Genomic DNA, 23,625 nt, shown 5'->3' with positions numbered 1-23,625 from the left:
TCAATTGAATCTGCCTCCACCACACTCTCAGACAGTGCATTCCAGATCCTAACCACTCACTGCATTAAAAAGCTTTTCCTTGTGTCACTGTTGCTTCTTTTGCCAATCACCTTAAATCACTGTCCTCTGATTCTGGATCCTTTGGCCAATGGGAACAGTTTCTTCCTATCTTCTCTGTCCAGACCCCTTATGATTTTGAACATCAAACCTCCTCTTAATCTCTTCTCCAAGGAGAACAGCCCCAGCATCTCCAACCTATCCACATAACTGAAGTTCCTCATCCCTGGAACCATTCTCGTGAATCTATTCTGCACTCTCTCCAATGCCTTAACATCCATTCAAAAGTGCGGTGCCCAGAACTGGACACAATACTGCAGCTGAGGCCGAACCAATGTTTTATACAGGTTTATCATAACTTCCTTGGCTTTGTACTCTATGCCCCTATTTATAAATCCCAGAATCCCATGTGCTTTATTAACTGCTTTCTCAATGTGCCCTTCAATGATTTGTGCATATATACCTCTAGATCCCTCTGCTTCTGCAGCCCCTTTAGAATTGTACCTCTTAATTTATATCACCTCTTCTCATTCTTCCTACCAAAATGAATCACTTCACACTTCTCTGAATTAAATTTCATCTGTCACCTGTCCATTCATTCCACCAGCCTGTGTCCTCTTAAAGTTTATCACTGTCCTCATCACACTTCACAATACTTCCAAGTTTTGTGTCATCAACAAATTTTGAAATTGTGCCCTGCACATCCAAGTCCAGGTCATTAATAATATAACAAGAAAAGCAGGGGTCCTAACACAGACCACTGGGTAACCCCACGATATATCTTCCTCCAGCGCAAAAGACAACTTCGGACAGATTCGGGGTTTTCCGGCAGGCTTTTAAAAAAGTCGGAACCTGCCAGAAAACCCCGAATCAGTCCAAAGTTCAGAAACGGCTGTTCCCAATGTCAGCAGCTGTCAGCTGTGAAAGTGACAGCGCGATGTTTTTAAAAAGAACTGACCAACCACAAACCCAGATGGGGGGCGGGTGCGGTGGTACAGAGGGAGGGGGGGGGGGGGGGGGGTAGAGAGAGAGAGAGACAGGGGGAGAGACAAAAGTGGGGGGGGGGGGGGAACCGACTGAGTGTAAGGGAGGGGGAGGGAGACAGAGACAGAGACAGAGAGAGATCAAGATCACTCCTGACCGATGGACGTCCATCTGGAATACTCCACATCGCTACAATATGTCTGTGGGCAAACAATGACTACTTCTGCAAGCAAAAAAATACCAGGTATCGCACTAAATTGGTGTCCAACATAATGGCACGAAAGAAAGTCAAGAAATTAATCTTCTCATTTGAAGCTTCTTCACAAAAGTGCATCGTTGTTGTTTTGATTAATAATAAGATACATTTTTAATGCTTTTATCTTTCCGAAATTGTCTCACCGGCCTCCACGGAAGACAAAAATTATAATGTGGCACCCCCCCACATGAAAAGTTTGGACAACCCTGGTGTAATATTTACAATTCTCCAGACCTCTGGCAGCACACCTATATCTAAAGAGGATTGGAAGATTATGGCCAGTGCCTCTGCAATTTCTACCCTTACTTCCCTAAGTATCCTTGGATGCATTTCATGCGATCTGGTGACTTACCAACTTTAAGTACAGCCAGCCTATCTAATACTTCCTCTATCAATGTTCAGCCGATCCACTGTCTCAACTCCCTTCTCTTTCACCATGACCTGGCAGTATCTTCTTCCTTGGTAAAGACAGATGCGAAGTACTCATTTAGTACCTCAGCCATGTCCTCTGCCTCCATGCATAATTCAACTTTTAGGTCCCTAATCGCCACACTCCTCCTTTTATCATCTTTTTACTACTTATGTGCCTATAGAAGACTTTTAGATTCCCTTTTATGTTAGCTGTGAATTTATTCTCATAAACTCCGCTTCTTGTATTTGCTTTTCATTTCCCCTCTGAACCTACTAGCTTCAGCCTGGGTCTCACAGGTATTATTCACCTGACATCTGTCTTACACAACGCTTTACTGCTTAATCTTACTGTCTATCTCTTTCGTTATCTCGGGAGCTCTGGATCTGTTTGCCCTACCTTTTCCCCTTGTGGGAATGTACCTTGATTGTATCTGAGCTAGCTCCTCTTTAAAAGCAGCCCATTGTTCAGTTAGAGTTTTGCCTATAAATATGGAGTCATAGAGTTGTACAGCGCAGTAACAGGCACTTTGGCCCATCGTGTCAGTGCTGACCATCAAGCAACTAACTATTCTAATCCCATTTTTCAGCACTTGGCCCATATCCGTGTATGCTATGGCGGTTAAAGTGCTGATCTAAATACTTCTTAAATGTTGTGAGGGTTCCTGCATCTACCACCTCTTCAGGCAGTGCATTCCAGATTCTAACCAGCCTCTGGGTGAAAATTTTTTCCTCAAATCCTCTCTAAATCTCCTGCCCCTTACCTTAAATCTATGCCCCCTGGTTATTGACCCCTTCGCTAAGGGAAAAAGTTTCTTCCTATCTAACCTATTAATGCCCCTCATAATTTTGTATACCTCAATCATGTCTCCCCTCATCCTTCTCTGTTCTAAGGAAAACAACCCTAGTCTTTTCAGTCTCTCTTCATAGCTGAAATGCTCCAGCCCAGGCAACATCCTGGTGAATCTCCTCTGCACCCTCTCCAGTGCAATCACATCCTTCCTATAGTGTGGTGCCCACAACTGTACACAATACTCCAGCTGTGGCCTAACTAGCGTTTTATACAGCTCCATCATAACCTCCCTGCTCTTATATTCTATGCCTTGGCTGATGAAGGCAAGTATCCCATATGCGTTCCTAACCACCTTATCTGCCAGTGCTGCTGCCTTCAGTGATCTATGGACAAGTACACCAAGGTCCTTCTGACCTTCTGTACTTCCTAGGATCCTACCATCCATTGTATATTCTCTTGCCTTGTTGGTCCTCCCAAAATGCATCACCTCACACTTCTCAGGATTAAATTCCATTTGCCACTGCTCTGCCCATCTTACCAGCCCATCTATATCGTCCTGTAATCTAAGGCTTTCCTCCTCACTATTTACGACACCACCAATTTTCGTATCATCTGCAAACTTACTTATCATACCTCCTATATTCACGTCTAAATCATTAATGTACGCTACTAACAGCAAGGGTCCCAGCACCAATCCCTGCAGTACACCACTGGTCACAGACTTCCACTCGCAAAAACAACCCTCGACCATCACCCTCTGCCTCCTGCCACTAAGCTAATTTTAGATCCACTTTGCCAAATTGCCCTGGATCCCATGGACTCTTACCTTCTTAACCAATCTCCCATGCAGAACCTTCTCAAAAGCCTTACTGAAGTCCATGTAGACAACATCAACTGCTTTACCCTCATCTACACATCTCGTCACTGTCTCGAAAAATTCAATCAAGTTAGTTAGACACGATCTTCCCCCGACAAAACCATGCTGACTATCCCTGATTAATCCCTGCCTCTCCATGTGGAGATTAATCCTGTCCGTCAGAATTTTTTCCAATATTTTCCCAACCACTGATGTTAGACTCACTGTCCTGTACTTAACTGGTTTATCCCTGCTACCCTTCTTGAATAATGGTACCACATTCACTGTCCTCCAGTCCTCTGGTACCTCTCCTGTGGCCAGAAAGGATTTAAAAATTTGTGTCAGAGCCCCTGCTATCTCCTCCCTTGCCTCACATAACAGCCTGGGATACATCTCATCTGGGCCTGGAGATTTATCCACTTTTAAGCCCGCTAAAAAAGCTAATACTTCCTCCCTTTCAATGCTAATACGTTCCAAGTATATCACAATCCCCCTCTCTGATCTGTACACCTACATTGTCCTTCTCCATCATGAACACAGATGCAAAGTAATCATTTAAAACCTCACCTACGTCCTCTGGTTCCACACACAGATTGCCACTTTGGTCCCTAATGGGCCCCACTCTTTCCCTGGTTATCCTCTTGCCTTTAATATACTTATAAAACCCCATTCGGATTTTCCTTTATCTTGCCCACCAGTGTTTTTTCATGACCCCTCTTCGCTCTCCTAATTACATTTTTAGTACCCCCCTACACTTTCTCTGCTCTTCTAGTGCCTCTGCTGTTTTCAGTGCTCTGAATCTGCCATAAGCCTCCTTTTTTTCTTGATCCAATCCTCTATATCCCTTGACATCCAGGTTTCCCTGGACTTGTTGGTCCTACCCTTCACCTTACCAGGTACACGTTGGCTCTGAACCCTCACTATTTCCTCTTTGAATGACTCCCACTGGTCTGATGTAGAATTTCCTACAAGTAGCTACTCCCAGTCCACTCTGGCCAGATCCTGTTTTATCATATTGAAATCAGCCTTCCACCAATTCAGTACCTTTATTTCTAGTCCGTCTTTGTCCTTTTCCATAACTCCCTTAAATCTTACAGAGTTATGGTCACTATCCCTGAAATGCTCCCCCACTGACACTTCTTTCACTTGTCCAGCTTCATTCCCTAGGATTAGGTCCAGTACTGCCCCTTCTCTTGGAGGACTTTCTACGTATTGGCTCAAAAAGCTCTCCTGGATGCATTTTAAGAATTCCACCCCCTTTAAGCCTTTTACACTAAGACTATCCCAGTTGATACGAGGCAAGTTGAAATCCCCGACTATAATTACCCTATTATTTTTACACCTCTCTGAGATTTGCCTACATATCTGCTCCTCTATCTCTCCCTGACTGTTTGAAGGTCTGTGGTACACTCCCAGGCAAAAGGATTGCCCACTTTTTATTTTTAAGTTTTACCCATATGGCCTCATTTGAAGAACCTTCTAAGATATCATCCCTCCTTACTGCAGTAATTGACTCCTTGATCAACAGTGCAATGCCACCTCCTCTTTTATCCCCTCCCCTGTCACGCCTGAAGTTTCTATAACCTGGAATATTGAGCTGCCAGTCCTGCCCCTCCCTCAACCAGGTCTCTGTGATAGCAACAATATCATACTCCCATGTGCTAATCAACACCCTCAATTCATCTGTCTTACTAGTAAGACTCCTTGCATTAAAATAGATGCAATCCAGCCTTGCATTATTCACTTGTGCCTTAACAGGTCTATATTTGCTCTGCCTTCCAGACTGACTCAGTTTCTCTTCTATATTTGACTGAGCATCACCCTCTACTGTACCTCCACTCTGTATCCCATCCCCCTGCCAAATTAGTTTAAACCACCTCCCGCCCCCCCAACAGCACTAGCAAACCTCCCAGCAAGGATGTTGGTCCCCTTGCAGTTCAGGTGCAACCCGTCCAACTTGTACAGGTCCCACCTTTGCCAGAAACAGAACCAATGATCCAGGAAACAAAAGCTCTTCCTCCTGCGCCATCTCTTCAGCCACGTATTCATCTGCTCTATCCTCCTATTCCTATACTCACTAGCACCAGGGAGGCAACATACCATTCTGGAGTCATGTTTGTGGCCACAGAAACGCCTATCTGTACCCCTTACGATAGGATCCCCTATCACGATAGCTCTTCCACTCCTTTTCCTTCCCTGCTGTGCAGCAGAGCCATCCGCGGTGCCACGAACTTGGCTGTTGCTGCTTTCCCCTGGGAGGCCACCCCCACCCCCCTCAACAGTATCCAAAGCGGTATATCTGTTTGAGGGGGGTATGGCCACAGGGGACTCCTGCACTACCTGCCTGCAGTTACTACTCCGCCTGGTGGTCACCCATCCCTTTTCTGCCTGTGCTGCCATTACCTGCGGTGTGACCACCTCTCTAAACGTGCTATCCATGACGTCCTCAGCATCATGGATGCTCCACAGTGAATCCACCCGCAGCTCCAGCTCCATAATGCGAGTAGCCAGTAGCTGCAGATGGATACACTTCCTGCACACATGCTCGTCAGGGACACTGGAAGCGTCCCTGATTTCCCACATAGCACAGGAGGAGCATATCACAAGTGCGAGCTCTCCTACCATGACTTACCTTTAGATTAATTAGTTACTCCCTTTAAAAAAATACTAATTGCACTCGGGGCCTTGTTCTACTCCAAGCACTACCCACTACAATCTAAATTACACTAATTAAAAAAAAAACACACGAGTAGTACTCATTTTATCACTTGAGGTCTTTTTAAAAAAAACAGATCTTTTAAAAAAAATAAAACTTTCCCTTTTTTTTACGCTATTAAAATGACTAACAGCTGTTACTTACCCAACCAAAAACCTTGCAGATTTCCCGTGGTGTCACAGTAAGTCTTTTGTTTCCTCTTTCGAGTCTCAGCACGCGCCGAGAGACACAGGGAGTCTGCCAGCGCTCTGGATCAGCTTCCTCGCAGGTCCGCCAGTCGCCGCTCCGCTCCCAGATAAGTAAGGGCCTCGAGCCCCGCTCTTTATTTATAGCCTGCCACTGCTCTGGATAAGCTTCATTGCAAGTCCGCCAGTCGCCGCTCTGCTCCCAGATAAGTAAGGGCCACGAGCCCGCTCTTTATTTTCAGCCTGCCGCCATTCCGGATCAGCTTCCTCGCAGGTCCACCAGCGCCGCTCTGCTCCCAGGTGATTCCAATTTACTTGGGCCAGATCTGTTCTCACTCCATTGAAGTTGGCCCTCCCCCAATTAATTATCTTTACTCTGGATTGCTTCCTCATCTTTTTCCATAGCTAACCTAAACCTAATGTTGCTATGGTCACTGTCCCTACTGTCACTTGATTTACTTGACCATCTCATTCCCCAGAGCCATATCTAGCAATGCCTCCTTCCTCATTGGACTGGAAGCATACTGATAGAAACATAGAAAATAGGAGCAGGAGCAGGCTATTTGGCCATTCGAGCCTGCTCCGCCATTCATTATGATCATGGCTGATGTAGAAAGCTCTCAATGCACTCTAGAAACTCTTGCCCTTCTCTGCCTTTTACACTATTACTATCCCAGTCAATATTATGATAAAGTCCCCCATTATACCTACTCTACAATTTTTGCAAATTTGTTCCTCTATCTTTCCCACTGGTTGGTGGCCTTTAGAACATGCTGAGCAATGTAAGAGCACCTCTTTTTTTTAAGCTCTAATCAAATAGATTCTGTTTTTGACCCCTCTAAGACACCCTTTTCTTTCCAGCACTGTAATGCCCTCTTTAATCAATTTATTCTTTCCCAGCAGCGAACAGCTTCCACATTGTGTCTGCACCTCGCCTGGGTCACAGAGACAAGTGCACAGCAGGAAGAGCTTCTTCAGTGAAACTGACATGCTGTGAAAGCTTTAATCACTTACATTGATGAACCCCAGCCACAGCCATTGAGACACTGCTGTTCAAAGCACTTCCTCTCTCAGAAAGTGCTTTCACTGCTTGACAGGTGATTGCCAACTTCTTGGCTGGCACTTCGCCTGTCTATCACTCCAATTACCTTTATCTGCACTTCCCTGCTGCCAGCCTTCAACATGGCATGGGAGTACCTTAGGCAGCTCCATCTTCCACCTCTGCTAAGGGTCAAGAGTGAGGCCACATCACCACCTGCTGCTCCAATTGCAGCAGGAGCAACACCAGCAGCAGCACCCAGCCTACTTCTCAAATGCATGCCCCTCCACAGGGCCGATGGGATGGAGCCTGAGATCCAGCTGGAAGGAGGTGAGACCCCCAACACAGGGTCTACATGCAGAGATAAAAGCAAAATACTGCAGATGCTGGAAATCTGGAATAAAAACAAGAAATGCTGGAAATACTCAGCAGGTTTGGCAGCATCTGTGGAGAGAGAAGCAGAGTTAACGTTTCAGGTCAATGACCCTTCTTCAGAACTCTTTTTTTTGTTAGGCTAAGCTACTGACTTCTATAGTTTACCTTCAATGCATGACTACATTCATTATCTGTTGCCATAAATGGTGACTCTTACCAGAAACACTATAGAATTTTGAATCTGTCCTAAAAGACTTTTTGTCTACATGCAGAGGATCAGCTCTCTCGACATGTCGCAGAACTAGTGCTTCAAGAGGTTCAGGCTCTCACGGCAGGTCTGTGCTGACATCTGCAGCCTCCTGGAACAAGACCTCCCTCCCAGTGAACCAGGCATGCATTGACAGTGGCTGAAAAGGTGCCCGGCACTGGAGTGCCACTGCACCCAACACTCCCAACTCCCTGCCCCCCGCCGTGTCTTTTTTTTCATTCATTCATGGAATGTGGGCATTCCTGGCTAGGCCAACATTTATTGCACATCCCTAATTGCCCTTGAGAAGGCTGTGGTGAGCTGCCTTCTTAAACTGCTGCAGTCCTCGGGCTGTAGGTACACCCACAATGCTGTTGGGAAGGGAGTTCCAGGATTTTGACCCAGCGACAGTGAAGAAACGGTGATATAGTTCCAAAACAGGATGGTGTGTGGCTTGGAGGGGAACTTGCAGGTGGTGGTGTTCCCATGCTTTTGCTGCCCTCGTCCTTCGAGGTGGTAGAGGTTGCGGGTTTAGAAGGTGCTGTCAAAGGAGCCTTGGTGCGTTGCTGCAGTGCATCTTGTAGATGGTACACTCTGCTGCCACTGTGCGTCAGTGGTGTACGGAATGAATGTTGAAGGTGGTGGATGGGATACCAATCAAGCGGGCTGATTTGTCCTGGATGGTGTCGAGCTTCTTCAGTGTTGTTGGGAGCTGCACCCATCCAGACAAGTGGAGAGTGTTCCATCACACTCCTGACTTGTGCCTTGTAGATGGTGGACTGGCATTGGGGGGGGGGGGTGGTGGTGGTCAAGAGGTGAGTTACTTGCCATAGACTTCCCAGCCTCTGACCTGCTTTTGTAGCCACCGTATTTATGTGGCTGGTCCAGTTCAGTTACTGGTCAATGGTAACCCCAGGATGTTGATAGTGGGGGATTCAGCAATGGTAATGCCATTGAACATCAAGGGGAGATGGTTAGATTCTCTCTTGTTGGAGATGGTCATTGCTTGTGCGGCGCGAATGTTACTTGCCATTTTTAACCCAAGCCTGGATGTTATCCACGTCTATCTGCATCTAGACACGGGCTACTTCAGTATTTGAGGAGTCGCAAATGGTGCTGAACACTGTGCAATCATCAGCGAACATCCCCAAATCTGCCCTTATGATGGCTGGAAGGTCACTGATAAAGTAGCTGAAGATGGTAGGGCTAGTCCACTACCCTGAGGAACTCCTGCAGTGATGTCCTGAGACTGAGATGGTTGACCTCCAACAACCACAACCATCTTCCTTTGTGCTAGGTATGACTGTAACCAGCAGAGGGTCTTCCCCAGATTCCCACTGACTCCAGTTTTGCTAGGGCTCCTTGATGCCATACTCAGTAAAATGTCAAGGGTAGTTACTCTCACCTCACCTCTGGTGTTCAGCTCTTTTGTCCATGTTTGGATCAAGGCTGTAATGAGGTCAGGAGCTGAGTGGCCCTGGAGGAACCCAAACTGAATGCCATTGAACAGGTTATTGCTGAGGAAGTGCCGGTTGATAGCACTGTCTACGACACCTTCCATCACTTTGTTGATGATCGAGAGTAGACCGAGAGGGCAGTAATTGGCTGGGTTGGATTTGTCCTGCTTTTGTACACATGGCATACTTGGGCAATTTTCCACATTGCCGGGTAACTGCTAGTGTTGTAGCTGTAATGGAACAGCTTGGCTAGGGGCGTGGCTAGTTCTGGGGCACAAGTCTTCAGTACTATTGCCGGAATGTTGTCAAGACCCATAGCCTTTGCAGTATCCAGGGCCTTCAGCTGTTTCTTGATATCACGTCTCTGTCTCTCGCCAAGTGTGTGCTCTGCTGCAAGGATAGAAAGCAGGAAGATGTGAGTGTTCGTAATTACTTGTGTGCAGAGGAGAGAAGGACACCATTTGTGGAGATTGACTGTGAGGCACGCATGCAAGAGGGCAATAGGCTGAGGGTGAGAGTAAGTCTGAGTGTTGGCTTTTCAGATGGATATATAAGGTCCCTATAGGGAGGGGAATGAGTGGAGCTGCAAGGTGTGTTGACCTGAGGCATGCTGTGCAGCAGAATGTTAGGCAAGTCAGAGTGTGAGGCGTGGCACCTGAAAGTGTTACACCATGCACCTGTTATACCCTCCTGAGGTCCTGGATCTTCTTGGTGCACCATCACCAGGTTGGAGGAAGGACATGTCCGCTGCTGACTTCGTCAGCCAGTTCTATCCATGCCTACTTTGTTTGAGAGGTTGGCCTCTTCCGCCCAGTCTTCAGAAAGCTCAGTTCACTGCAGCCCCTCAGATCCCACAGCAGGACTTCCAGGTAAGAGTGAGAGACCCAGAATGCAGCCTTCCCATGTCCCCTCTCCAATCCTGAGGTTGCTGCAGCCTCAAAAATCCAAGTGTTGCTGAACCCTTGTAACCCATGCCATGGTACCTTTAATTGGAATTCCTTCCTTTGACAGAATGGACACGTCATCCTGCCCACCCTTCCTAATTGGTTGGGGAGCCCGGAGATGGGATGATGATGCCATTGCTCTGGGAAAGAGCGTTGGCAAAGGCTGCCCATTAGGAAATCAGGTTCCTGACCCAAAAATGGGCCCGCCGTTCTGGCAGAGACTAAGTGGACAAGCTTCCATCCATTAAATCTAAAGTTTAACTTGTAATAGTAGTCTCATCCTGTGGGCTTGTCACAGTTTTAATGGGGAAAATGTTTAAAAATAAAATTTTAGGAATGTACTCTGAAAACTTCCCATCTTAATTAGCTGGGGGATAGCTAATGTTTACAAGAGTATCATACGATTACCCAAAACAGATGGTAAGTAATTTAACTTTCTTCAAAACACCCCAGCAGCAGCAGCGGCGGTGGCAGACCTGGGCGGAGAACGAGAGCAGCAACCAAGGAGTTAAAGCGGAGGAGACAGAGGCAGCCCAGACACTCAACAGTGGCAACAGGAGCAGCGGCAGATCTGGGTGGACAGTGAGCGCAGAGACTGAGAAGTTAAAGTTGGGGAGACAGCCTCCAGTGAAATCACCAAGAACAAAACATCTGCAAAACAGCTATGGTGATGTCACAACCAGGGAAGGAGCCAATTAGTGAGTGGCTGGTAAGTGTTTCTAGTTAATAGTGTAGAAAGTAAAGGCATCGTAGGACCCCTCAGCACTGTGGAATGCACATCCAGTTCCAAGTGGGAAATCCTGGACGCTTCTCATGGTCTGGATGACCACATGTGCAGGAACTGTTGCCAACTAGAGCAGCTCGAGCTTTGGGTTTTGGAGCTAGAGCAGTGCCTGGAGTTACTAAGGTGCATCTGCAAGGTTGAGAAGTTTCATGGATAAACTTTAGATTTAATGGATGGAAGCTTGTCCACTTAGTCTCTGCCAGAACGGCGGGCCCATTTTTGGGTCAGGAACCTGATTTCCTAATGGGCAGGCTTTGCCAACGCTCTTTCCCAGAGCAATGGCATCAGCATCCCATCTCCGGGCTCCCCAACCAATTAGGGAGGGTGGGCAGAATGAGGTGTCCATTCTGTCAAAGGAAGGAATTCCAATTAAAGGTACCATGGCATGGGTTACAAGGGTTTCTGGAGGTGGCACCCCGCAGCTTAAAAATGTGAAGGCAGAGAGGAAATGGGTGACTGCCAGAAGGATAAGGAGGACTAGGCATGCAGGGCAGGGATCTCATGAGTGCACCTCTGAATACTGGTGAGAGTGATCATTACTCTGGGGAGCGCAGGCAGACCCAAGTCCACGGCACCATGGGTGGCTCAACTGCGGAAGGACAGAGGAAGAAGAGTGGAAGAACAATAGTGGTAGGGGATTCGATAGTGGTAGGGGATTCGATAGTTAGGGGAACAGACAGGCACTTCTGCAGCCGCAGACGTGACTCCAGGATGGTATGTTCCCTCCCTGGTGCTAGGGTCAAGGGTGCCATTGAGCGGCTACAGGACATTCTGAGGGGGAGGGTGAACAGCCAGAGGGCATGGTCCATATTGGCACCAAGACATAGGCAGAAAGAAGGACGACATCCTGCAGACAGAGTTTAGGGAGCTAGGAGAGAGATTGAAAAGCAGGACATCAAAGCTCATAATCTCTGGATTATTCCTGACGCCACGTGCTAGTAAGTACAGAAGTAGGAAGACAGAGCTGATGAATGTGTAACTGGCGAGATGGTGCAAGTGGGAGGCATTGGGACTGCTTTTGGGGGAGCTGTGTGGGTTGCACCTCAACAAGGCTGGGACCAATATCCTGGCAATGGGTTTTGCTAGTGCTGTTGTGGAAGGGTTTAAAGTAGCTTGGCAGGGGCTTGGGAACCTGACAGTAGATTCAGAAGGGAGAAAAGACAAGTTGGAAATGGAAGGCTGAAAATTAATTAGTGTGTTTGGAAAGCAGAGGGATCAAAAGCTAGAAAATAGACTACCAGGGAGTTGTCAGTGCTAAATGGTATATACTTCAATGCAAGAAGTCTAGGGAATAAGGCAGATAAACTGAGAGGACAGATCAACACGTGAGAATATGATACAATAGCTATAACTGAGAAATAGTGAAAGAAGGGCAGGAATGGCAGCTTAACATTCCTGGTTACAGAGCTTTCAGATGAGATAGAGAAGAGAAAAAAGGGAAGGAGTGGTTGCAATATTGATTAAACCAACAATTATAGCTGTGAGGAGGGATGATATAGAAGGGCCATCAAATGAGGCCATATGGGTTGAACTAAAGAATAAAAATGGGGAACTCACACTACTGGGAGTGTACTATAGATCTCCAAACAGTAAGAGAACGATAGAAGAGTAAATATGTAGGCAAATCTCTGAGAAGTGCGAAAATAATAGGGCAGTAATAGTGGTGGATTTCAACTGCCTGAATATAACTGGGATAGAATTAGTGTACAAAGCACAAAGGGAGCAGACGTCTTAAAATGCATTCAGGAGAACTTTTTTAGCCAGTACGTAGCAAGCCCAACAAGCAAGGGGACAGCTCTGGACTTAGTTTTAGGGAATGAAGATGGGCAGGTGGAAGGGATATCAGTTGGAGAGCACCTTGATGGAAGTGATCATAATTCAGTTTGATATAGGGTAATAGTTATAGAAAATGACAAAGATAGATCAGGAATAAAGGTTCGAATTGGGAAAAAGCTAATTTTACTAAGCTGAGATGTGATTTAGCTGAAGTGGACTGGAAACAGCTACTTGAAAGTGGATCAATCCCCAGGCCTGGATGAAACATATCCTAGGCTGTTAAGGGAAGCAAGAGAAGAAATAACGAAGGCTCTGACCATCATTTTCCAATCCTCTCTGGCTACAGGTGTGGTGCCAGAGGCATGGAGGACCCCTAATGTTATAACATTGTTCAAAAAGGGATAAAGGGATAGACTGAGTAATTATAGGCCAGTCGGCTTAACCTTGGTGGTGGGAAAATTATTGGAAAAATTCTAAGGGACAGGATAAATATTCATTTAGAAAAACACTGATTAATCAATGACAGCAAGGATTCGTTAAGCAAGGTTGTGTCTGACTAATATGATTGAATTTTTTGAGGAGGTAACAAGCTGGGTCCATAAGGATATTGCATTTGATGTCGTATAAATGAATTTTAGCAAGGATTTTGATAAGGTCCCATATGGCAGACTGGTCATGAAAGTAAAAGCCCATGGGACCCAAGACATGTGGCAAGTTGGATCCAAAATTGGCCCAGTGGCATGAAACAAAGGGTAGTGGTCAATAAGTGTTTTTGTGACTGGAAGGCTGTTTCCAGTGGGGTTCCACAGGGCTCAGTACGAGGTCCTTTGCTTTTTGTGGTATATACCCATGAATTGGACTTGAATGTGGTGGTATGATTAAGAAGCTTGCAAATGTTACAAAAATTGGCCGTGTGGTTGATAATGAAGAAGAAAGCTGTAGACTGCAGGAAGATATCAATGGATGAGTCAGGTGGGCAGAACAGTGGCAAATGGAATTCAACCCAGAGAAATGTGAGGTGAGACATTTAGGGAAGGCTAACTAGGCAAGAGAACACACAATAAATGGTAGCTTACTGAGAAGTATAGAGGAACAGAGGGACCTTGGAGTGTATTTCCACAGATCCCTGAAGTTGAATGCAAAGGTAGATAAGGTCGTTGTTACGGTCAAGGGAGGAGGGGTCGAAGGACTTCCCGCTTTTCCCTCTCCCTGTTAGACCGCAACAGCTTTAATTCTTTCTTGAAGTGGATGTACTGGCCAATTCAGTAGGTGTTTGATTACTTACTTGCTATGATCATTACAAGAACCAATCAGACAGGTTTTCTTGTACTGTCTGCACGCTTCTTGCCCGTCGATTTGATGCCTTAGGAGGACGCATACTGTCTGAGAAATGGGCACCTATGAGGCCCAATTTAACCCCCATTGTCTTCAACATGTCTGCTCTTGTGGACAGGTTTGTTTGTGTCAGGTCAGTTTTTTTACAATACAAAATGAGACACAGAATATTTATTTGATTTATTGTACCTAAACCGAACTAATAAAAATAATAAACCGTGCCAACTTTCACTCACACACACTAGAGGTTTACATACACATAAATAGACTACAGAGAAAAGGTAGATTGGTTGAGTTAGAGTCCATAAAAATGGTATACAGTCCGTGGTGTTTGGTGATTCGGCTGGCTTCAGTGGTTCTAAGGCTTTTAGTTTGAAGAGGTAAATGGCTGGTTCGGTGGGACTCGGAAACAGCGACGCAGATGATTTCTTCCAACTGAGTTTCTGATTGTAGCCGGAGTACGCAAAGGGGGTCAGTCACAGGCAGGATTTGAAAGCTTTCAAACTAGAGAGAGAGAGAGAGAGAGACCCTCGCTTGGGTCTACATGCATCAGAGTCCAGATGCTTCTCCTTTGCCTGCTGCAGAAGGACACAAGCTTAAAGCCACAGATAGGGGAGGGGAAGCAACATGACAATCACTCAGTCATTCAAACCTAGCAGTTAGCAGCATTTCTCTCTTGCTAAAAAGAACAGGTAGTTCCTTTAAACTTCCTGGGTCTTGGTTCTTGTTGGGGCATGAGTAGACATTTTGTCTCCCTCTTCACAAGCATTGCAGTGTCGGATACAGTGTTGCAAATTAGGTAGCCTTCTTAAGCTGCCAGCAAAGTCATCCTTGTAGCTGGTCTTTTTAAAATGTCTTTAAAAAAATATAAATTCAGATCTCCAGTCTGTAAATTAAAGAAAATTATCATTCAACAAAGCACACTGGCGTAACAGTGGTCAATAAAGCATATGGCTTACTTGCTTTGATTAGCTGAGGCATAGAATACAAGAGCTCGGTGGTTATGCTGGAACTGTATGAAACACTGGTTAGGCCACAGCTGAGGTACTGCGTGCAGTTCTGGTCACCGCACTGTAGGAAAGATGTGTACACTAGAGAGGATACAGAGGGAATGTACGAGGATGTTGTCTGGACTGGAGAATTTTAGTTATGAGGAAAGATTGGATAGGCCAGGGTTCTTTTCTTTGCAACAGAGGAGGCTGAGGGGAGACCTAATTGAAGTGTATAAAATTATGAGGGGTCTAGATAGAGTGGATAGGAAGGCTCTATTCCCCTGGGTTGAGGGGTCCATAACCAGGAGGCACAGATTTAGGGTGAGACGTAGGAGGTTTAGAGGAGATTTGAAGGGAAAGGGAAATCTTTCACCCAGAGAGTGGTGGGGATCTGGAACTCACTGCCTGAAACAGCAGTAGAAGCAGCAACCCTCATAACATTTAAAAAGTACTTGGATATGCACTTGAAGTACCCATAAACTACAAGGCTATGGACGAAGATCCAGAAAGTGGGATTTGGCTGGATGACTCCTTGTGGGCCAGCAAAGACATGATGGGCTGAATGGCTTCCTTCTTTACTGCAATATTTCTATGATAGAATCATACAATGAGAAACAGAACTTAAAAATATAATGGGTCCCAAAATCTGTTAAATTTTAAAACTTTCTGGTGGAAGATATACAAGTGCTTTGGACATTTTTTAAAACATTAGCCGTGAAAGCTTTACAAATGCTTTGAACATTTTTTAAAAATGTGTAGAACTGTGTTATTGATATTCCTGATATCAAGGCTACTATTTAATTTAACAACAAAAGCATCAACTAGAAGAGATGCAATAAAGGAAGCCAAGTTATTTTAGCTCGTTAGAGCATTCATTGTTTTTCTAGAATTTATGTTCTGGCAGCAATTAAGTTATGCCAATTGTCAAAAATGCTATACAAAGTCCAAAAACAATGTCCAAATAAAGCAGAGCCCATTGGAAATCATTCATGTTTTATTTGGTGTGATTTTGATAGGATTGTGAAAGATTATGCAAATTGATTTTAATTTCTATTTTAAAGCCTCACATATTCTAGTATTTAGGGTTTTAAACTGCAGCGCCAGGATAACTCCAATAGCTTCTCCCTTCACACTTCTCCCTGGCTGAGTAATTGTGTTTAAATGCCATACAGACTAAGAGGCACCAGATTCAAGCTACTGTCAGCCAGATCACATGTTAAACATGATGCTTGGGCACAAGAAGGTAGGACCAAGTTACCGAGCAACTCCTTTTTCACTTGGGAACAGGATGGAGATGGGCTGCAGTAATATCAATAATTGAATCATTGCCAACACTAATTGTCCAGATCAAACAAATGATAAATAGACACTAGGGAAAAGTGGACACTTTTTTTTCAAATCTCCCTGAAACTGTGAAAGATGGAGTTCGGTTCCTCACAGAATTACCTCAGGCGGATTCAGGCTTCCTAATCTTTGTCTACTGGATTATAAGGTTTCAAGAAAAATCATGAAATATAGAACAAAGGCATTACATTGTGAAGGAAGAGATTTATGACTGTTTTGCCAGAGCACTGGAGAACTCTCACTATGAGGAAGGATTGGATAGACTGGGGTTGTTTTATTTGGAACAGAGGGGGATGAGAGAAGATTTAACTGAGGTGTATAAAGTTATGAGAGGCCTTGACAGAGTGGATAAAAAAGTCCTATTTTCCTCAGCAGAGGAGTTAATGACCAAAGGGCGCAGGCTTAAAAGTAATTGGTAAAAGGATTAGAGGAGAGTTGAGGAGTTTTTTTTAAACCCAGGTGATGAGGATCTGGAACTCACTGTTTGAATGGGTGGTCAAGGCAAAAATGCTTGGATATGTACTTTAGGTGCCATAATCTACAAGGCTACAGAACAAGTGCTGGAAAGTGCGATTAGACTTGATGGCTTTTTCTCAGCTGGTACAGACATAATGGGCAGAACAGCTTCCTTCTGTGTCGTAAATTTCTATGATTCTATCTCAACACTATGAAATTGATTTTGCAGAACTTATATTGTTTACCTTGATCATCTAACAAAAATCTTCTTTGAACTTCAGAGATAAATCAAGGTTTATAGGAACCAGATTTCTACATGAAGGTCAGAAAAATACTAGGGAATGTGTGGATAATCTTGAAATGCAAAATTCTCACCTTTATCATCGCATATACTAACATGTAACAAAATTTTGTAAATTGCTCAGTCTTATTCAGCATATCAAAACCAAAATACAATATAAGTGCTTCCCCAAAAATTAATAGAAAAGAAACTGTACTCCAATACTTTATTGAATGTCACAGAGAATGGACATGCTACAAAAGCAAGTGGTAAAACTTACTGCACCAACACAATCAATAAATCTGTTCTATCTTTAAACCACACTATTATGTGTAAACATATTGAGTGCATTTAGGTAGCTAAATCACAGTAGACAGGTTCATCAGCTAACATAATGGTATACAGTCAACTAAGTTGAATTTGTAATTATGAAAACCTCCCAACCAAACACTGCACACATTATTGTAGTAACTAGTTTAAAAATGCATTGCTGCCTTGAATATTAAATGTAGTTTAAAAATCAAAACCATATAGAATCATAGGCTGGAATTTTACCTTTCAGCAGTGACCCCGCCCACCGGCACAAAAAAATCGGGGCGAGCCCACTCCACCAGAACTGGAAGCCATGCAGCAATTTTGCGTGACCCAGGCCCTTAATTAGGCTCGGTTGGGACTTCTGCCCCTCTGAAACAGGAAGTCCCGCCTCTAAGAGTTGCCGACCAATCAAAGGGCCAGCAGCTCTTCAGTCCCAGCAATGCCACCAGGAGCAGTGGCCGCTGCTGGGACTGCACACAGCCAGGACCAACAACAATGGAGGAGGCCCGGGAAAAGATGAGTGGGGATCGGGCCTTGCTGGGGACAATCGGCTGGGCTCTAGCAAGGGGTTGGAATGTAGGGTGGGAGGGTTGTTTTAGGGTGAGTGGCCCGTGCTGCTAGGGGGCCCTTGATAGGGAACAGGGTGCCCGATCAACAGGCATCCACCCCAGCCTGCAAGGAGGCTGCCAGGTATTACTGGTCAGCCTCCTCAGTGCTGAAGTGCCTGTTTGCCGCTAGTAATATACCAGCGACGGCAGGAGGAGGCCCTTAAGTGGCAATTAATTGGCCACTTAAGGGCCTCGATTGGCCTGAGGTGGGTGAGCCATTTCCCACCTCCACTGCCGCTGGTAAAATAGCAATGGGGGCTGGTAGGTGATGGGAACGGCACCATCCCGCTTCCCCCTCGATTTTATGACCCTCCAACGCCTACCAGCCTACTCACGGGTGGGGTGGGGGGTGTGACGGGGGCCGGGGGAGGGTGTGGGGCCATACAGCACAGGAGGAGAATTAATAATAGGAAGCAAGGAAATGGCAGAGACTTTAAGGTACTATAAGCATCACAAAAATAATAGAAAATCAGGGGGCAAAAGGGAGGAACTTAAAACAATCTCGATCACTAGAGAAAAAGTACTAGGAAAACCAATCGGACTAAAGGCTAACAAGTCCCCTGGACCTGATGGGCTACATTCCAGGTTCTTGAAAGAAGTGGCTACAGAGATAGCAGATGCATTGGTTGTAATCTTCCAAAATTGCCTAGATTCTGGAAAGGTCCTAGCGCATTGGAAAACCGCAAATGTAACACCTTTATTCAAGAAAGGAGGAAGACAGAAAGCAGGAAACTATAGGCCAGTTAGTCTAACATCTGTCATTGGGACAATGCTGGAATCTATCGTTAAGGAAGTAGTAACAGAACATTTAGAAAATCTTAAGACCATCAAGCAGAGTCAACATGGTTTTATGAAAAGGAAATCGTGTTTGACTAATTTATTAGAGTTCTTTCATGGCAGGGGACTTCAACGTCCATTACCAAAAGTGGCTCAGTTGTGCTTGCTGAGTCCTGAAAAACACAGTTGCCTGATGAGGGAACCAAACGAGCCATTAATCCAATTGAGTTTATCCACATCAACTCAACAAGCAAGCCAAGGGCAAGATCCTCGCCAAAAGAATTATTATGCGTAGAGCACCTCAAGCATTCAAAAAGCAGGGACAGCTTTCTGCTGCGTATGAAAGTGAATGAGGAGGCAAAGAGAGCAGCCAAGGAGAAGGGGACCTGGGTTGAGCTGAAGCGCCAGTCTGCTGAGCCCAGAAAGGCACACTTCATACGAACCAAGGCTAACAAGCCACAGTTGCTGGAACCAATTCTATATGAGTTCATCACATAATTTTGTCACTAAATCAAATAAATATTCTGTGTCTCATTTTGTATTATAAAAAAAACTGACCTGGCACAAACAAACCTGTCCACAAGAGGAGACATTTTGAAGACAATGGGGGTTAAATTGGGTCACATAGGTGCCCATTTCTCAGACAGTATGTGTCCTCCTAAGGCATCAAATCGACGGGCAGGAAGCGTGCAGACAGTACATGCTGGAAGTGGGCTGCCTGCCATACCATCGTTAAGTTGCTAAATTATTAAAATTTTTATGCCAATAAAATTACTCAGTTCAAATTTCTAATGTGGGGAAAGTTTTACTAAAGTTTCACTGTAATAAGAAACAGTATGATTTTTTAACTATTGCAAATAATTGCTGCGATCAGGCTCGACAGTACAGGCATTTACAAAATGACATGTCCCAGATAATAATAATTGCACTGTTCCAACTATCTGAAGATGTTGGAGAATGTGGGGGAAAGTATTAAAGTGCTCCCACATGCCCCACAACATTAGTTTTTAAAGGCAACTGAAGAGCTCACCTGTATGGTGATGCACATGTGAAGTAGATACATTTGGCTGATAAATAAGGCAGAAGAATCCTTACAATCCATTTCCAACATCTAGTCCCCAATTCTGCAAAATCCATTTGTTTACACATAAATTATTTTGATTGGGTCATCGTTAAAACTTTATTTGTGAATCTTAACTTGCTGCGTGAGTTTCATGGACAATTTAATTGGGCCAAATCCTGCTGCAGCAGGGCTTCTCACGATGTGCCCTATTAGTTAGACCTTTTCTCTCACCTTTGAACTTGAAATTTTTTGTGCCATAACCTGCTAGAAGTACAAGCTGTTAATGGCTCAGCGAGGGCAATGGGGTATCTGGGACATTAGTGAATCACTGGACGAAAAGTCTATTTCCTTAACCAATGAAATTTAAAGATTGAGAAGGAAACAGAGGGAATGGCAGAGAAGAAAGGTGAATTAGAGATGAATCAGGTAAAGAAAGAGAAATAAAGAGAATGAAATAAAGAATGGATTACGAGTGAGAAATAAAGAGATACAAAGGAAAAGAGAAAACTAAAAATTTAAATTTGACATTTTAAAAATCTCTAACAACAATTTCCTACATGCAGGAATGAGACTCAATCATTTCTCTTTCTGAGCTGGAAAGATTTATTGGCATATCACTAACAATTACGTTGTTAAAAGGGTACTTTGGCTGTTAGTTGTGAGCGCTAACTTTCTGTGGAGAGTTTAATGGACAATTAATGTGAAAATCCAGCAAATTCTTAAAAGTGACAGAGAATCTAAAGGTGAGATGCAATTTGTACAAATTGGTCACAAGTTCTGAACATTCACAACTTGGGACAAATTTCTTTATCCCCTGAACTTGCTGGCTGATTTGCACATTAATAATGCTGTGGGTTGTGACCTTGATGTTATTTTTCCAGGAAGGTTTGATCCTTTATTTTCACTGTGGGGTTGTCTCATAGGGTTTTCAGAGTGACATCTGAAATGCTGGTTTTCAGCAGGAAGTCTTTCAAACCTAAATGTTGTGGAAAGCATGTGGGAGCAACTACTTCACATTTGGAGTCCTTCCAATGTTAATAATGTAAGCCATCTTCACAATCATCTACAACAGCTATATACATTTTCCACCAGGTCCCTTTTATTAAACTAATTTCAGCTTTACAGCATTAATAAGGGCAGGATTTTCCTAATTAATGAAAATATACGTTTTAAAATGTTATTTACTGCGTATTAATAGTTATGTGCCGATACATTGAGCTTCATTTATTTACTTAATGTCACCCATATTGTATCCTGGAAATCATAAAAGTCATATTTGAAAATCATGAGGTGGGACATGTTTGATAGAATTATGACCTATAGTAGATGATGGATGCACCAACTGCAGTGGAGTTGAAGTTACTTCATGTGTCTTGTGTCTATAACCAAAACTCAAAGATTTGAGCTTCGACTCAAAAAATACATGGACCTTACCAATCCTTCACTGGGTTTGATGTTTGTCAGCTGAACCACCTCCAAGTGAGCAGACTGTGAAACCAGCGGATCAGAAGATAGAGAGATAATATGGTCACAAACACCTGAGAGTGTTTTACACTATGACAGAAAGAGAAAAAAAGAATAAGGATACATTTCTAGGAAACAGTAGGAAAAATAAGCAAAGCAATTTAATAATCTGCCAAATGAGTATTCCTTTGTTTTAAAATAATGAAAAAGCAGTTCTGCAAATCAGTATCTCCAATGGATTTCCCGAATAAAGTGAGCAGTTTATTTTACAAAATGTTTCTATAGAGCCTCATGATGATGGGTACAACATTTTAATCAAAAGAAATACCTTCCAGCTACTATTAATTTAAAGTGAACAACGTTTTGACTCCGAAATTTATTTATTTTTATTTATTTACCACCTACCTATACTAGGAGCAATTTATAACGGCCAATTTACCTATCAACCTGCAAGTCTTTGGCTGTGGGAGGAAACTGGAGCACCTGGCGAAAACCCACGCGGTCACAGGGAGAACTTGCAAACTCCACACAGGCAGTACCCAGAATTGAACCCGGGTCGCTGGAGCTGTGAGGCTGCGGTGCTAACCACTGCGCCACTGTGTCAGTTTCCCAGGAAACCCATTCTGTGAGTAAGAGTGAGATGGAGTGGAATCTGAGGTGCCCCAATATCCATCTGGGCTGAAAAAAAGTAGAGTTTCAGCTCCCTGCAGAGCGACTATCCCTGCAGACTAAAGGTGAATTACTCTAATCTAGTAATGGGACCATATAAAGGCCTGAATGGGGCTCACGGCAACTCTCAATGTTGAGGCCTTGTGTGGGCGCAATGAGCAGAATTCCAGGTGAAACCCAAGAATTCCCATGTACATGCTCCCTTGATGTGGAGATGGGAGGTGGTGGACCGAAGATCCGTCCAAGGTCTCCACTCCACTAGATCTTAAAGGGGATGTATAAAGAGGACGGAATTCAAGCCTGACAGCGTCCACCACAAATTCCTGGCTCCCTCCCAACTTTGGAGGGAAATCTTCCTTTCTGCCTCTCCAAGCCTAGAAATTTCAGGAACTTTCTTTCTGTGAATATAAAAAAAAATATGGAAATCTACACTTGCCTTTGGAAAAATTAATTATATCATAGAGTTTCAGCAACAATATCACAATGCACCATAGAATATGCAGAAGAAATTTATAGAACTACTTTGATTTAGTGCACAAATGCATTAATATGCTATGCAAACAGAAAGAAAAGAAAAAGTGTTGCATTTTCTAACACCTTTCACAACCTTAGGACATCCCAAAATGCTTCTCAGACAATGTTGTACTTCTAAAATGTAATCACAGTTGTAATGCTGAGAACATACTCCAGGTTTGATTACAGAACAATTTCCTGCAACTCCTTGCCCAAAACCCAATGTCTGAAGGTGGCATAGTGCTTTTCTTACCTCTTAAGAGGGGGCTGCGTTGACAAAAGTTTGGAGTCACGGCTGAGAACAATCCAGCGGAGGTGTTTCCCCTCCAACCCGCTTCAGTTACCAGTCTAGATCCTGGTATTTTATTCCCTGATGTGCAGCCAAGCAAGGGCACCTCAAAGTTGAGGCACGCTCGCGATCCCTGATCTGCCTTAACAGTGCCCACCTCTCTGGGTGGGGCTGCTGAGGGTCCAGAGCTGCCTGCCCTCTGATTGGGCCTGCAGCATCAAGAACCTACCCACCGTCCTTCATAGGATGGTGAGTTTGGAGGTGGCTACTTAGGAGGTTGCCTCCAGGAAGATTGCTCTGCCAGTCTCGCTCCTGGCAAGTGTAGGCTGGGGACCCCCGTTTGGTCTCAACCTCGGGTTTCCGAAGCCTGAGGCAAAATTTAGCCCCAAGTCACTGATGTTGAAGGTGCTCCTTCAACAGCACCTTCCAAACCTGTGACCTCTACCACCTAGAAGGGCAGCAGATGCATGGGAACACCACCACCTGCAAGTTGCCCTCCAAGTCATGCACCATTCTGACTTGGAACTATATCGCCGTTCCTTCACTGTCGCTGGGTCAAAATCCTGAAACTCCCTCCCTAACAGCACTGTTGGTGTACCTACACCACACAGACTGTAGCGGTTCAAGAAGGCAGCTCACCATC

The 23,625-nt window shown here is 44.5% G+C and overlaps 1 protein-coding gene across 1 annotated transcript in view; it reads right to left on the bottom strand.

The window, feature by feature from the left end:
* The window catches only part of cnksr2a (connector enhancer of kinase suppressor of Ras 2a), a 613,293-nt gene that overhangs the window by 355,156 nt on the left and 234,512 nt on the right, over positions 1-23,625 (bottom strand). The window contains exon 6 of the mRNA XM_068039874.1: positions 21,482-21,601. Coding sequence (XP_067895975.1) covers positions 21,482-21,601 — 120 coding nt within the window. The remainder of the gene's footprint in view (positions 1-21,481; positions 21,602-23,625) is intronic.

This window comes from Heterodontus francisci, chromosome 10 (assembly GCF_036365525.1).
Source record: "Heterodontus francisci isolate sHetFra1 chromosome 10, sHetFra1.hap1, whole genome shotgun sequence".
NCBI lineage: Eukaryota > Metazoa > Chordata > Chondrichthyes > Heterodontiformes > Heterodontidae > Heterodontus > Heterodontus francisci.
This window is presented reverse-complemented; position numbering and strand designations above follow the sequence as displayed.